Genomic DNA, 17,109 nt, shown 5'->3' on the forward strand with positions numbered 1-17,109 from the left:
GGGGTAGGAGAGTTCAAAACTAGAGGGCATTTTTTAAGGTGAGAGGAGAGATGTAAAAAGGGAACGGAGGGTAGTTCATACGTGGTAGGATAACAACATTTAAAATACATTTGGACAGGTAAATTAATAGGAAAGGTTTAGAAGGATATGGGCCAAATGCAGGCAAATGGGACAATTTTAGCTTGGAAAACTTGGTCAGCATTGACGAGTTGGTCTGAAGGGTCTGTTTTCGTGATTCTTAAGACTAAATTTGTTACTAGAGCTCGAGAAATTTTCCAATCAAATCATAAGACCACAAGATATATGAGCAGAATTAAGCATTCAGTCCATCAAGTTTGCCCCACCATTCAAGCATGGCTGATACATCTCTCAACTTCATTCTAGTCTTCTCTGTGTAACCCTTGGAGCCCTTACTAATCAACCACCTATCTTTCTCAGTCTTAATACACTCAATGGAATTGGTCTTCACAACCTTAAGTGGCAATGAATTCCACAGATTAACCATCAAATTCCTCCTCTTATCAGTTCTAAAAGATTTTCCTATCAATGAGTCACTCCTACTACTGGAATCACCTCAAGATCCACTCTATTCAGGCTGCTCAGTATTCTGTAAACTTCAATGTAACCACCTTCATCCTTCTGTACAGACCCAGAGACCTTAACCGCTTCTCGTATGACAAGCTCTTCATTCCCAGTTTCATTCTTCTAAACCTCCACTGGAGCCCTTTCAATGCCAGCACATTCTTCCTTAGATATGGAGCCCAAAACTGCTCACAATATTCCAAAGGTGGTCTCATCAGAGCCTTATACAACCTCAGCAGTGCATCTGTCGTTGTATTCTAGCCCTCCTGAAATGAATACCAACGTTGCATTTGTCTTCCCAACTGCCAACTGAACCTGCATGTTAACCTTAAGAGAATCCTGAACTAGGATTCCCATGCTTCTTTGTGCTTCAGATTTCCAAAGTCTTTCCCAGTTTACAAAAAAAGGTTATGCCTCTATTATTCCTACCAAAGTGAGTAACATCGCACTTTCCCACACTGTATTCAAAGTGCCATTTCTTTGCCCATTCTCCTAACCTGTCCTAGTCTTTCTGCAGTCTCCTCACTTCATCAACACTACCTGCCCTCCACCTATCTTTGTATCATCTGCAAATTTAACAACAATGCCCTCACAGTTCCTTTGTCCAGATTGTTAATATATTACATGAATAGTTGTGGCCCTTACACTGACCCCTGAGGAACTCCACTGGCTGCCATCCTGAAAAATACCCCTTTTATTCCCACATCTTCGACTTCTGCCAGTCAGCCAATCCTTTATCCAGCCTCTAACACCATGGGCTCTTATCTATGTAGCAGCCTCCTGTGGCCCCGAGTCAAAGGCCTTCTGGAAATCCAAACAGATCATCATTGTCCCTCCTTTGTCCAACCTGCTTGTTATTTCCTCAAATAATTCTAAAAGATTGGCTAGGTGTGCTGATGAAGCTGTGCTGATTCAGCCCTATTTTACTGTGCACTTCCCAGTACGCTTAATGATGGAATCTAAAATCATACCAACAACCCAGGTCAAGTTAATTCTCCTACAGTTTCATCTACCTCCCTCCTTTTTAAACAGGGGTGTTACATTAGCCATTTTCCAGTCTTCTGGGACCCCCTCTGACTCCAGGGATTCCTGAAAGATCACCAGTGCGTCTACAATCTCTGCAGCTATCTCCTTCAGATCTCTGGGGTGTAATTCAACTGGACCAGGTGATTTATCCATCTTCAGACCTTTCAGCTTCCTCAACACTTTCTGCTTAGTAATGACTTCTTCCTCATTTCTTCCCCCTGAAATTCTTGAAGTTCTGGTATGCTGCTGCTGTTTTCCACTCTGAAAGCCAATGTTAAATTCCTCCACCATTTCTTTGGTCCCCACTACTACTACCTCAGCTTAATTTTCCGGCTGTCCATTGCCCACTCTCGCTTCTCTCTTGCTTTTTAACATATCTAAAAAAATACTCTTGCAATCCTTTAATATTACACACTAATTTACCCTGATTTTTCAGCTGCCTTCCCTTATTGCTTTTTGTTTTAAAAAGAAGTTATCCTCTGCTGGTTTTTAAAGGCTTCCCAAACCTCTGGCTTCCTACTAATATTCACCGTATTGTATGCTCTCTTGTTTGTTTTTATAACCGAATGGGTATCTCATTGCAATACATTGCAGATGCTAGAAATCTGTGGAGGGAGTAAACTCTGAAGGAAGATTACAAACCTAAAATGTTGTCCCAGAAAGTCCGGTGGTTAGCTATTTGTTTTCATTAAGCTGACTGGATGTGCTGTCAAGACCATGCAGAAATCGTTACGTGACTGACTCTGTGGAAATTTTCTTTGGATAATATCTTGCAGCTGGAAATTTCTAAGAATTATCCCTATGGTGAGTGGTTTTGGAGAGTTCCAACTGACTTAAGTTTAACACTTACCCATGAAATGTTAGAGAATCAAAAGCCTCCTCTAACTCTTCGGTAAACATTAAATTGAATACAGAGGTCACCACCAACCTCCCCAATTACATAACCCTGACCACTGACACTTCCAGAACCTTTAATTGGCAGATGTGATCCCCCTCCTCAACAACCCCCGTCCCTCCCCACCCCAAACTATCCTAAGCCTTACCATTCTCTTCGCCAGTCATCCAGCAGGTATTCTAACCAACAACATCCTTCACTCACTTCCTATTCTAACCACCATACGTACCTTTTCACAGAGCTGTCAAAGTGGCTGGCTGTAAGACAATAAAACACTTACTGCTGCAGAAAGTGTGGTTTTCACTCTGATTGACTGGGTTGCTGGCTATGTTTCCTGGATTGGTCTCCACTTATTTGCAAAAGAAGACACCTGTCCAGGAAATTCTAGAGCACATCTGATCAAAAGAGGAATACTTGTCTTTTAGTCCAATCCAGGTCAGAAATAGGGTTCTGATCCTGATTGGAGTTACTGGATTCTTTCTCAGACACTGCCAGACTTCTTGAGTGCTTCCATCATTTTCCTTTTATATCTCAAAATAGATAGTGCATTTAAAATAGGTTGAACAAGTGGAGTGAAGCTTACATTGCCCAATGATGCAGACATTTTGGAGCAGCTTTGTGGGATTAATGGTGTCAAATTCTGTGAACAAGTTGAGAAGTATTAGGAACAATTATGTGTCTCTGATACTTTCATTTTTCGAAGTCAAAAATCATGCCCGAAGAGCTGTTTTGTTGGTACAGTGGGAAGGGAGAGCCTGAATGGTGAAATCCAAAAATGTAGCTTTGGGAATAAAGGACAAATACTTGGAAATTGTACTTGGACAATAATACAAAATGAATGAGATAACTTTTAACAACGCCAATCAAAAGGAGAAATGGGGCACAGTGACATTAGATTTGTAATCTAGAGGCCCAGGTCAATTATCTGCAGTCAAGGGGTCAAATTCTATCAAGGCAGCTGGAGGATTTTAAACAATACATTTTTAAAAAGGCTGGTGTTGAAAACACCAAACAATTAGTTCAGTAATAAAATAGAGGGAAAAAAATCTATTAGTTATCCGGTCTGGCCTACTTGTGACTCCAGTGTCGCTGAGTTTTAAACAGTTTAGCAAGGCACTCAGTTGAAGGGCAATTAGGGAAAATCATTAAAAACTGGATTTTCCAAGAATACTCAGATCTCACACTAGAATAAATTAAATTACCATCATAGGAGGGAAACAGGATCAGCAGTTTAATGGTAATAGTGCCTACGAACAGGAATCTCATTAACAATTGATTAGTGTCATCAGTGAGTAAATAAACGTTGTTGCAAGACTTGGTGAAGGGAGATTAACCAGATGTAGCTGACATAATGACACTGTCAGAGGAGTAATACACATAATTAAGGTAGAGACACAGGAGCCCTTCGGGGATTTTGTTTGATTTGTTGAAACTAGCATAAACATTTAAAGATGATATACTTTCAACTTCTTGAAGGGCTCCTGGTATGTGATTATATAATGGTGCCTTTCCCTCACAAATGCAAAGATCTGTTTTATAAACTCTTTTTTTAGTAAAGAATACCACCCAGTGTTTCAAAACATCCTAGTCATTGACCATGTATTAGAAGCAATAATATGTTGTATAAACTCTAATGTTAAGGCACCTCATTATGTTAAATGGATTTGGTTTTCAGGAAACATCATCTCAGATTTTTCAAAAGGAACTGCTTTAGATTTCTAGCATCTGTGCACTTAATTCCCTTAAAAGTGAATTTAATGAAATTCAAGTAACTTAATACAAAGTTACCCAAAACTGCTCAGTGAACAATCCAATTATTCCAAGTGCTGACCAAAAAAAAGTCAAGCAATTATCACACTGAATTTGAGGAATTTGCAAAAGAACAGCAGCAGGCCACTCATTACCTCAAGCCTGCTCTACCATTCAATGTGATCATGCTACTCTAACTTAATTCCATATGCTCACCTTTACTCCATATCTTAAAACACTCCTTGTGGAACTGTGCACCAAATGCCTACTATCGTTTGTTTGTAGAACTTCATTCCAGAAAAATCAAGTTCTAACCTTTAGGCTATGTCTCGTAATACCACTGTCCCCAATAAGTGGAAATAGTTTCCCTCTACTGACTTAATCAGTTGTCCTTAATATAAAGTTCAAGGATATATACTTATGTATCTTACATTGAATAAAACTAGAAAGAGAGAATGAAGTATGGAATGTTAAACTTCACTACATTAAAATAGCTACAAGCAGGGGGAAGGATCTTTTTGAATTTACTAATTGGCAAATCCAAATTTTAACTTTCTTTTCCACTGTTAAAAAATACAATAAATTCTAGTACTCCATAGCTAACATAATCAGTTTATGCACTGTAATGTACAAAACTTTAATTTATTGATCAAAGAAAAAATTAGAGAGGCCAACCTCTGGAGTAAGTCTTCGTGTAAAGAAAGGGTTCAAATATTTCGCATCCAGCCACATGAAGCCTTTAAGATCATGCCGCTTGATGTATTGCGCTTCATATTCTTCCTCAGTTAGTTCTGATAAATGTTCAGATTCAACCGTATTTCCCTGGAAACAACAGCAATCAATTAGAACTATCTATATACATTTTATGCCATTTTATAGTGAGTTGGATTGCTAGCTATAAATTATTTATTCAATTCTTGAAAATAATGCTGCAATTTTTACTACCAAATTGTATTACTCTGCTCATTACCTTTAAATAAAATGAAAGGCAACAAGTAGCAAATTCAGTTATGAAGTGGCGAACATAATGCTATATTTTTATCCATTGATTTAATTCCAAAACAAGTAATTCGGTCTTTTATTCTAAGAAGTTATGACTGAGTTATTCTATCTTAATTGTTAAATTCTAAATTTTCTGTGCCAATAGGAAGGGTGTGTGTCAAAGAGCCACAAAGGATGGGAAGACAAAAGGCAAATTAAATACCATCTTCTCAGTTTTGCTGAGGGTAATATCTTTCTTGTTTCTTCTACGTGTTTTAGAGTCTTCTATATCCATCAACCTGATGAGAGGCATTGTTCCTCCACCCAAAACCAGAATTGTGAAAAGCACAATGACTATTGTGGTTGTTCCAATAAGCTGACGCTTCTCTATTGGCTCCATCTCCAAATGTAGGCTCAAAGCATAAGGAATGGCACCACGCAGACCTAAATGTTAAAGTAATGAAATAAGTGCAAAGGATTTGAGTAGTAACCAGAAGACAAAATCACATTGGCTACTGGGTCCATCAATTTTGATTACAGCCAATTTAACCTCAACTGAATTTTCAATTCAACCGATGGGTGTGTATTATTTTTTATAAAAAAGATCTCTCGGCATTTCACAAAAAAATTACTATAGAGTCAAATTTGTGGATTATAATAAACATATGATTATAAAGCAGATTGTCATTACTGATACTTGGTTTAACGTATGATTGAATTACTTGCAGTTATAATATGCTAATGTTTGCTGAAGATTGTTTCCACTTAGATGATCAAATATATGTGATGAGCAAGTTGAATTTGTAGGATGTTTTGACATGAATCCAGCAAGATTAGGGAAGCAATGTTTCGGAAGGAATAGCATTCAATAAAAGTACTTTTTGGTGCAAAGGATGCCATTTTAAAAACAAATTTATAGACTGACCTTCATGACATCAAGGTGTCCCAAAGTGCTTTACAGCCAATTAGGTGTTTTTGAAGTATAGTCACTTGTAATACATGGCAGCAATTTACAAATTCCCACTCATAATGCAAAAAATATAAGGTCTGTTATGTGACCATGTCTTTAGTTTAGGGTAAAATTGATGAATGAAAGGGCTCACGTGACCTGCTCAAATTCTGCTCGATAACAAGCAACTGCGCTGACATTCGATACACTATTTATTTCAAGACAGGACAAACTTAGCGAGGTGTAGGGGATAGCTAACTTGCATACCTCCTGGATTCAACATCCATGAGATTTGTATCACCATGGAATGGAGCTTTGAGAGTGGAAGACAGCACAGGAAGTCATTGCAGAATTATGTTTCAGAATTTTCTACAAGTAACACTGAACTTCAGACAAGTGCAGTGAATGTGAAAGCACATGAGATAGAGGCAAAATAGAAGTGGGAGCCTTCAGTCAGATGAAGAGGGTTCAAATGAAGCTGGAAGGTTCACCTGGTTTTAACCAAAGAGAGGGATCACCAGGGTAACCTGCACTATGAGAATTTGTAAGTAGAACTGGTTTTAGAATTTTAGTCTGCTTCGCTTGGGGATTCTACAAAGCTTTTTTTCAAATATATTGTATACTACTAGTCTAAGGAAACAAAGATGCCAACTCATACTGTCACACAGATACACTAACATTTTCTGATCAAAACACTTGAAAAGGTGGCAGTCAGTCAGTCAGTCATAAACATATGATTGAAGTACTTTAATCATGCTGTAATCAAAGTAATTAACAATTAGTTAACAAGTATTTTTGTTAATTTATACTAATTACATTAAATGACCATTTTAAATACGATGGTTAGAAGACTGTGGGAAATAAATAAACAAGAGACCTCCATGGGTCTTATCAATAGCTTTGTCCTTGAGTTTTAAACTACAGGGTCACTTATGAATAAAAGCTTGTTTGTTTTTTAAAGATAAACAAAACATTCTATCAAGACAACCCATTGTCTGTATGTTGATGGTAATGTGCATGTGAACAGATCTATCAGTGACAATTACCACATTATTAACAAATTAGATTTCAATAAATTTTAATTAGGAAGGTTGATATCAAATTGGATATAAAAAGAAGGTTCAGAGAGCCATTATTTTACGTACTTCATATATCAAATGTGGCAGGTGCAGTACAACATGGATTAGTACATTGTTCTTCAGTTCCATAGGAAAAACAGAATGGCAGGGTCTTAAGTGGCAATAATTTGGGAAAGGTTGGCATAGAGATCTGGGTGTCCTTTTACACCAGTCAGTCACAAAGCAAGTTAGTTAGGAAGTTAAGTTATATTTTGGCCTTCATTGGAAATGGGCTTGAATAAAAGGAGCAAAGAAATCTTATTATATATACACAGAGCTTTGGTGAGACCACACCTGGAGTACTGTGCAGAGTTTTGGTCTGCTTAGCAAGGAGGAGTTATACTTGAAATAGAGGGAGAGCAGCAAAAGGTATATTAGGCTAATTCCTGTGATAACAGGTTATCAAACGAGAAAAAATTGGGTCGACTTGGCATGCATTCACTAGAGATGTGAAGAATGAGAGGGATCTAATTGGAATGTACTAAATTCTAAACACTAAATACTACATGGAACAGTGCTTCTTCAAGAGATTGCATGTAGTTTATGTCCACCTGAGGACTGGATGGTTCATGGTTTCTTGTCTCATCCAAAAACTTGTGACAGTGCACCCTTGGCAAGGGTAATGCACTGCAGTATCAGTTTAGATTACGTTCTCAAGTCCCAAGAGTGGGACTTGAAATCACAACCTACCGAGTCAGGTAAAAATGTTACCACTGAGCTAAGGTTGATCCATTTCCCCTGTTCATGAGAATCAGGTTAGTGCAGGAAAGGTTGTGAAATTGGCAGAAATAAAATAGTGCAAGCAATTTGCAAAAGTTGGCTTTAATTGTGCTTGACATGACAGGGAGAGGAGATGGCAGAGAAATTATTTTCCTTAACTCTGTGGTTCTTGTCATTTCCCTCTTTCTTAAAGATCATCTTTAAAATCCTATTTACTCCTCTCTTGTTTGCCCCTTCTAACATTGTGTCTTTTTCACTTTTATGACCATGTCTTGAGATATTTGTTCTCCATTAAGGACAGAGTACAAATTTAGGTTTTCACTGGAAATGTAAATCAAATTAAATATAAAGCAACAACAAATTGCGATCAATCATTACACTAAGTTAACATCACTATTACATCAAACAGCATAACTAGATGCCCAAGTACAGCAAATGCAAATGAAAATTCTAAATCTAATGAGTTTTGATTATTTTATATTAAAAATGTTCAACTTAAAACTGCATTGTACTATGCCACAAATAACAAGTTTAAAATAACTATCGCTGATATCCACTTACCACTAAACCACATAACAAACATCATTTTGGGGGTAATTTTATGATCTCGAAAGAAGTTCAGAAGGTAGGACAGGGGAAAGATATTCACTGCTCTGCCAAATAAGACAAGAACCTGTAAATAAAAGTCTTATTAATGAAATTAAATATGGGTAATCAACAGTAACTTTTTTTTGAATATATATAATGTATTTATTTAATACGTTTAGTATAACCAGCAATACATTTGTCTTGATATTTTAGTTACAGAGTACATATACTGTGATTTAATTTTGCTTTAGGATCCACACCTATTTCAATTGCGATTCAGTGAAAATGAGTACATTTGTATTAAGTGGTAGCATTAAGGATTCTCTTTCATTTCATCAAGACCAAATTTTTTTTGTATCGTTGTTTGTGGACTGAAATAGGAAAATGGTAGGAGAAAAGCCACACACACAGATCAGATCCTGAATTACAACAGCAACCACCTGAACACACAGGTGCATTAGGACCTTGTTCAAAAGGACTACCACACACTGCAGCACTGCTGACCTGCAAAGAGAAGAAGAATGCCTCTACAGAGTCTTCACCAAGCATGGATATCCCCACAATTTCATTCACAGATGCCTAGCAGACAAAGTTGATGAGGACATGCCACGTCTCAAGATACTAGCCACGCTACCTTATATGAAAATTGTCTCACAACTAACAGCCAGAATCCACTTGGATTCATGAAAGCCCATAAACTGACAGCCACGCTCAGACAACTTACCAGAACAAAAGACCCTATATCTATCACCTGCAAGACTAACGTAATTTACAAGATTCCATGCAAAGACTGCGTGAAACACTATAAAGGACAAATAGGCAGACAACTAGCAATCCACATCCACGAATACCAACTAGCTAGTAAACGCCACGACCATCTGTCCCTAGTAGTCACAGACACGGATGACAGGGACCACAAATTTGACTGGCCAACACAAGAATCACAAGACAAGCTAAAGAGGACAGCCAAAGAATTTCTCGAAGCATGGCACTCATTCACAGACTCCACCACCAAACACATAGACCAAAGCCAATATACCAGTCACCACAATAGACAACCAGAAGCAGCAGAAACGGAACCAAATAAATTCCAGAAGCCACAGTACATCAGCGTTTCACAGGAAACTCCAAAGCACTTAAGGTGTCACCAAGACAGGATACGAAAGTTGCTTTTAAAAAGTTACAGGAAGCGCTCTTAACACTGATTTGTTCAGTCAGTGAACAGAAAGTGTAGTCACAAACAAACTGTCACCAGAGAATGAGTACAACTATCAACAAGTGGGCTGAGACATGGTGACCAGTTGTCGATAACAGATACTTTCTGCCTATAAATGACTATGCAATTGGCTCCCAGGCAGCTGAACTTGTGGGGGTGAACAAGAAGCCAGAAGCCTTTGGACCTCCATCAAGGGATAGAAAATAGAACAGTTCAGCACAATAAAAAGGTCCTTCTGCTCAACATTTCTGCACCAACCGTGACGCTATTCTGAACTACTCCCATCTGACTGCACATGGTTGGTAAACCCCCCCATTTCCATGGGTCTGTCTAAATGCCTTTTAAATTTTGCTATTGTATCTGCATCTACCACTCCCCTGACAACACATTCCAGGCACCTACCACCCTCATTAAAAAAAACTTGCCTCATTCATCTCGTTGCAACTTTCCCCTCTTACCTTAAACCTATTACCCTTAATATTTAACATTTTCCCATCCAATCTATCCTGGCCTTTCAATTTTATATACTTCCATCAGGTCATCCCTCAGCCTCCAACACTGTGTTAAAAAAAATTCCAAATGTGTTCAACTTTCCTTATAGCTAAAACACTCCATTCAAAGCAACAACCCGGTAACACTTTTGCACCCTCTACAAAGCTCCACGTCGTTCCTATAGTGTGGTAACAATATTCCAAACGCATCCGAACAAAATTTTTTTTATACAGCTGCAAGATGACTTGCAAACTCTCATATTCAATGTCTAAACCGATAAAGGCAAGCATGCCATATGCCTTCTTTACCACCTTTTCCACTGGCGTTGCCACTTTCAGGGAGCTATGAACTTTCACCACAAGATCCCTCTGTATATTAATGTTCCCAAGGGTCCTGCCATTTACTATATACTTTCTTCTTGCAATTGACCTCCCAAGATGCATGTCTCGCTCAGATTAAACTCCATCTGCCATTTCTCTGTCCAACTTTGCAACTGACCTATATCTGATTGTATCTCTTGACAACCTTCCTCACTATCCACAACTCCAGTAATGTTAGTCTACAAACTTACTTGTCACACCACACACATTTTAATCCATATCATGTGTTTACATGTATACTTATTTGTGGAACATCACTATTCACATATCATCAGACAGAAAAACATCCCATCACAATTACCCTCTGTCTTTGATGACCAAGCCAATTTTGTATGCAACTTAATCTTCTATATTAGCCTATCATGAAAAACCTTGTCAAATGCTTTAGGAGAGTCCATGTAGATAAGATCTACTAATCAATGCTCTTTGGCAGTTCCTCAAAAACTAAAATTTGAGAGACAAGACCTCCCCCACACAAAGCCATTCTAACTATCTCTATTAAGTCCATTCTTCTCCAAATGCAAGTAAATCCTGTCAGAGAATCTTCTCCAATAATTTCTCAGACCACTGATGAAGGCTCACCAGCCTATAATTTGCTGGATTAATCCTGTTGACCTTCTTAAACAAAAGGAATAAGACTTGCTGTTCTCCAGTCTTCAGGGACCTTATGAGTGGCTAAACCCCAGCGATCTCCTCCCTTGCCTCCCTCAGTAACCTGGGAATAGACACCATCATGCCCTGGGGGCTTATCTACTTTAATGTCTTTCCAAGACACCTAAAAGACCCTCCTTCTTCATATTGACACGCCCTAGAATATCAGCATACCGCTCTCTAATCTTAACATTAGCCATAACCTTCTCCTTGGTGAGTACCGATGTGAAGTACTCATTAAGAATCTCACCTACTTCCTCTGGCTCCCTGTATAAATTCACTTTTTTGTCTTAGAGTGGATCTACCCTCTCTCTTAGCTACCCTCTTGCTCTTAATATACAAATAAAATGTTTTGGGGTTGTCCTGAATCTTACTTGCCAATGACATATCATAGCCTCCCGAATTCCTTGTTTAAATTCTTTCCTGATTCCTTTATATTACTCCAGGGTTTTTTTTTCTGATTTCAGTTTCCTAAACTTTACATGTGCTTTTTTTTAAATTTCTGACTAATTGTCAATATCGCGGTCATTCTGGATATCCCGAATTTCGCCATCCTTTCATTTTCACAGAAAGGCCCTGGTCCTAAACTGTCATCAACTGGCTTTTAAAAAGGTCTCATGTCAGATGTAGATTCGCCCTGAAACAGCCACCTCAATCTAATATAGTTCTTAATATAGTTGTGATTCGCCTTCCCCCAATTTAGCACTTTTCATCAGTCTTATCCTTACCCATAACTATCTTAAATGCTCTCCCATTGAAACTTTGATCACCTGGCCAGGTTCATTCCTCAATACAAGATCCTGAATGACCCCTTCCCTATTGTTGAGTCTCTGCAGTTAAAAAAAAAAGCCTAATGGCTGAAGAGAACCAGTTTATATTCCCTCACTAGTCAGCCAATGTAAGCTGTGGCTTTTAACTAACAAGCGAGACTTTTAAAACGTTGTGAACCAGTTGTTCTGTGCCCCCTGTAAGCAAATGAAAGTATTCAAGATAGATAGAAAGAGCAGCAGCAAATCCTGGCAAGTCAAAAGGATTGTGTCAGAAAATCCTGTGTACAGAGACCACTGATGTGCCTGCATAGTTTTTCCATCCTGTTCATGAATTTTTCTGCCTCCATGTTTGTGAAAGGGGAATTTTATAAAGCAGTTTGAATTTTAACTGGTAGAGTTATATGTTAACAGTTCATTGTTGTCTACTTGTAGCTCGAATCTATTTTTTTGCAATAAATGCTAATGTTTGTTAAGTACAGAAACCTAATAGGTGCTGTCTGTCACCGGGTCTAAAAAGACAGGTAACCTGGAGAATTTCAGGTACTTTTCTGAAATGTTTAACTTTTGCAACAATCCTGGAAATAGTGAGTCAGTATTTCCAGCACACTATCTGAGTGAGGTGACTGGTATGGTATAACTAGAGGGTCACCATTCCTCAGGTGAGGGGAGGGGTTGAGAAGGAGAATTCAATGTTGGCATCACTCTACATCACAACCAGTTGTGCAGCCAACTAAGCCAAACTGACCCCCAATGTGTATTGTGATGATCTTTGCATTTCACAAAAAGCTTTTACTTGATGGACATACTCTTGCCCCAGAATTATATGGAGATAATTGAAAAGTAGGGGTAATTGGATTTCTTGGCTGGAAGGTCAATTTTAAGCAGTGATATGGCAACCTGAATTTGCCGTGTGGATAAAAGCTGAAGGATGTGGAGTATTGTGTTCCAGCCTGCTGTGCTGCAGCAGAACCAAGAACTCTTTGTGAGTATAGAAAAAACAGAGCCATGAACATTTGAGGTTTTCTTTGTTGTCAGGTTATTGGTCTCTGTAAAGATCAAGCCTAATAATTCTCATAGCATACTACCTCATATGAAACTGAGTGGAAAATATCAACTACGGAGTTTAATAATATACAAAAAGTGTACAACATTTGAAGGGTTAAATTATGCTGGAGCTGGTTAATAGCTTTTTTTTGTAATTTGTCATGGCATGTGGACTTCATTGACTGGACCATCAAAAGTCACATGTACAAACACAGGAATAAAGGTAGGTTTCCTTCTCTAAAAAGGCATTAGTGAACCAAATAGGTTATTATACAACATTAGGTGAGGTTATTATACCAGTTTTTTGTGTTATTGAATTCAAATCTGATCATTTGTCATGGTGGAATTTTTCTGTAAACAATTGTTCACAGGAAGTAGGCATCACAGGCTAGGCCAACATTTACTGTCCAACTTCCCAGAGCGCAGTTCAGCATCAACCACATTGTGTGGTTCAGGAGTCACATTTAGACCAAACCAGGTAAGAATAGCAGACTTTATTCTCTAAGGGACAAGAGTGAACCAGATTAGTTTTTAATTATAATCAACAGTAATTATCGAATCAATGTTACTAGAATATTAGCAGGGGTTTTGGATTACCTCTGCCATGACATTACCACCCACTGTAGCCACACATTTCCAGCTTGGGTGGATTTGGGCCCAACCTCTTTACCCTATCCAAGGTGTGTTAGACCTGATTTCAGGTAGAGAACTCCAGTTGGTTGAGACAACTTTTAAGCAGTAGTGGTGTGATGGGGGCAGAATGTTGCGCTTTAAAGACTGATTTGAGCTGCTCCTCCTAATACATATTTAGGCAAGTAAATTTCCAAGACTCTAGGACTCCTGGAAAACCAGTCCTGCATGGGGCCTGCTGTAGTCCATTTGGAGTAGATACACCCACAATGCCAATAAGGAGAGTGTTCCAGCATTGTGACCCAGTGACAGTGAAAGTCCAATTTTATATTTCTAAGTTTGGATGGTAAGTAGCTTGGAGGGAAATCTGCAGGTGGCAGTATTTGCATGTATCTGTTACCCTTGTCTTTCCAGATGGTTGTGGTCATGGATTTAGAAGGTGCTGTGGAAGGGGGCTTGGTGAATTTCCACAGCCTGTTTTGTAAATGCTGCTACTAAGGGTCAGTGATGGAGGGAATAAATGTTTGTGGATGTGGGGTGAATCAAGGGGGCTGCTATGTTCCAACTATTGTTGGAGTTGCATGCATCCAGCAAGTATTCCATTACACCCATGACTTGTGCCTGCTCGTTGCTGGACAGGCTTTAGGGAATCTGGAGGTGAATTAATTGCTAAAGATTTCTAGCTTCTGACATGCTCCTGTAGCCATAGTTCTTATTTGACTAGCCCAGTTTAGTTTCTGAGGTTAGAGTGATGCTGGAAATGCACAGCAGGTCAGGCAGCATCCAAGAAGCAGGAAAATCGACGTTTTGGGCAAAAACCCTTCATCAGAAGTCCAACATCTGCAGTACCACCTCCACCCAGTTCAGTTTCTGGTCAATAGTAATGCCCAGGATACTGATAATGGGAGATTCAACAATAACGATATCATTTAATGCCAATTTGAGAATATATGTCCTATTTTGGCAACAGTCTTAACAGCATCCCTTTTAAATTTCCAGGAAATAAAAAATATAACCATATTTTTGGCTGATATCCAGACTTTGAGGATGACAGTGTATGTGGCACAAAGGCTATGTTGTTGAAATCTTTGATTAATGAAGGAACTATCAGTGTTTATTGAAAAGTGCATTGCAGTCATGAATAGTAGTCATCAACATTGAAATAAATAGTGAACTCCAGATTAAAGAGGTATAATCGAACTACACAACCGAAGTATAGTGCACTAGTTTCCAAAACTTGGTTGAAGACAAACCACATCAAAATGACTGACTAACCTCTACAAGAATACTAACATTTAAATTAATGTCCTAAGACATCACTAGTTCCAGATGCACAGAAAGAAAAATTCAAATCTCCTGTCATAGGATCCAATGTATGCTGAATGGATCTAAAGCTTACAGTATTAGCATTCTCTCTGGGACTTGACCCAAGTATTGGTTAATTGTGTGAAGCAATTTTTCCTGACGTCAATCCTGAACACATCTCTCACCACTGAGACTGGATATGGTCTGCAAAAATGAATCATTGCCAAAACACACAATATCTCAAACTGGTGGCAGTCCAAGTTTGATTCAAAGCTAAAGAACATCAAATTCTCCGATTTCCCTCATAACTTAACAATCTAATGCTGTGAACTATCTTCAATATTTCCTTTCAGTCTTGATGAACAAAACAGAAGGCGCAGTCTGTCCAGAATAGTTTCAGTACAACATATTCTGGCTAACTTTCTTTAAATTAGCAATAAACCTAAGCTTTCATTCTATTGATTACTGGCCCCCTTGCTTGGGATTAAAAATTGAAGGAGGTGGTTGTTGACAGTGGTAATCTTATATAGTTCATATGCTTTCACTATTTTCTCTCAATGTATCCCACATATTTGGATCCTGAAGCAGCACCACATCAGGGCCTCTTGGCAGCTATGGTTCACTTTCCAGCACTGCAATATTGAAATAGCAGTAGACTCTCCTTGCTTTTCCCTTCAGCGCAGGCTCATACCAATTTAAAATTAGAGACAGCTGTGCAGATTATGCAAATAAATTGAACACAGAATTTGTTCACCTTTGAATATGCAGATAAATTTGGTAAACAGAGAGTCAGTTGTAATTTCAAAAAAACTTGGCAGGACTAGCAGTAACCTATTAGTGGTAGTCAAATTTGCATCCACACAGAAAAAGAAAGGAATAATGCAGGAAAAGACAAGTTACAAACATGTGAGGTGAGCTATAGTCCTCAAGATGATTTAAAGTTATGAATTATGAATAAATTTAAAGAAAGGTGTTTTGATGAAATCAGGGAGGATCTGTTTTTGCAAAGTTCATTTTCTGATATTTTATGACATTTTTGTGTTTTACCAGACGTTGGCAACTAAGAAATCTAAAAAAGTGGATCAGCTTCTCAAATGACTCTTTGTTTTCAGTAACTCAGCTGTTTTATTTACTCTTTACACACTTCTCACATTTCAGTATTCTGTTCCAATAATACATCAAATGATTCATAAATGAATGAGACAAATTGTACTGGATTAAAAAAAAGGTTAAGATTAATATAAAAGATTGTCAAAAATATGTACTTACAATACACCAGATAACAAAGGAGATCTCAAACTTGTGAGGAAAACTGAATATTGCCAATCCAATGTAAGCAAAAACACAAGTCTCTGAAAGGAAAATGGTTTAATGTAATTGGATAAAAAGGTAATTGTAACATTTCACAACAGTAGTATGACCAATTTAGGCTTTGTTGACTGCTCTAATATCTAAGGAATGGAGCCTGAAACTACTTTGAATTGAGAATATGGAATTGTTCTCATTCATTTGCTGCAGAAAAGGACCTGTTCCCATGAACAATATACAATTTCAACCCATTACCTAAAGGTCATGGGCCCATAGTGCAAGGGTACGTATAGGACAATTTGATAGCATAATTTGGATGATAAATGTGGGTTTGAAATCTCCATAATAACTGATGCTTTTCTGAGGTATGCCACACCAGATATACAGAGGCTCAAATGAAAAAAAATTGTTTTCATTCCTGCCCAAAGTTGAATAGCAGAACTTTCTTCAAAAAATTTAAATTTAAACAATTCCAAAAGCATCATGTTGGTGCATTATATTCAATTCTTCAACTTCAGGTATAGGAAAGCTTCAATCCTGATACTGAAGGAAACACATTGTCAAGTCCCGAGTACATTTTAGTTGTTCAAATAAGCTAACTGTATCAGGCATATCAGCACTCCTATTTCAGGGGCTGGGAAGTAATAGAGTTTCATTAAAAACCAAGGACGGTAAAATATTAAACTACTTTTAGGTCCATTGCCT

General features: G+C 38.1%; 1 protein-coding gene across 1 annotated transcript in view; it reads right to left on the reverse strand.

Moving 5' to 3' along the window:
* slc9a8 (solute carrier family 9 member 8) overlaps window positions 1-17,109 on the reverse strand; it is a 74,291-nt gene that overhangs the window by 7,960 nt on the left and 49,222 nt on the right. Inside the window, exons 12-15 of the mRNA XM_072556565.1 lie at window positions 16,366-16,448; window positions 8,582-8,693; window positions 5,457-5,677; window positions 4,928-5,074 (exon numbers count right to left, since the gene is read on the reverse strand). Coding sequence (XP_072412666.1) covers window positions 4,928-5,074; window positions 5,457-5,677; window positions 8,582-8,693; window positions 16,366-16,448 — 563 coding nt within the window. The remainder of the gene's footprint in view (window positions 1-4,927; window positions 5,075-5,456; window positions 5,678-8,581; window positions 8,694-16,365; window positions 16,449-17,109) is intronic.

Source organism: Chiloscyllium punctatum, chromosome 37 (assembly GCF_047496795.1).
Source record: "Chiloscyllium punctatum isolate Juve2018m chromosome 37, sChiPun1.3, whole genome shotgun sequence".
NCBI classification, from domain to species: Eukaryota; Metazoa; Chordata; class Chondrichthyes; order Orectolobiformes; family Hemiscylliidae; genus Chiloscyllium; species Chiloscyllium punctatum.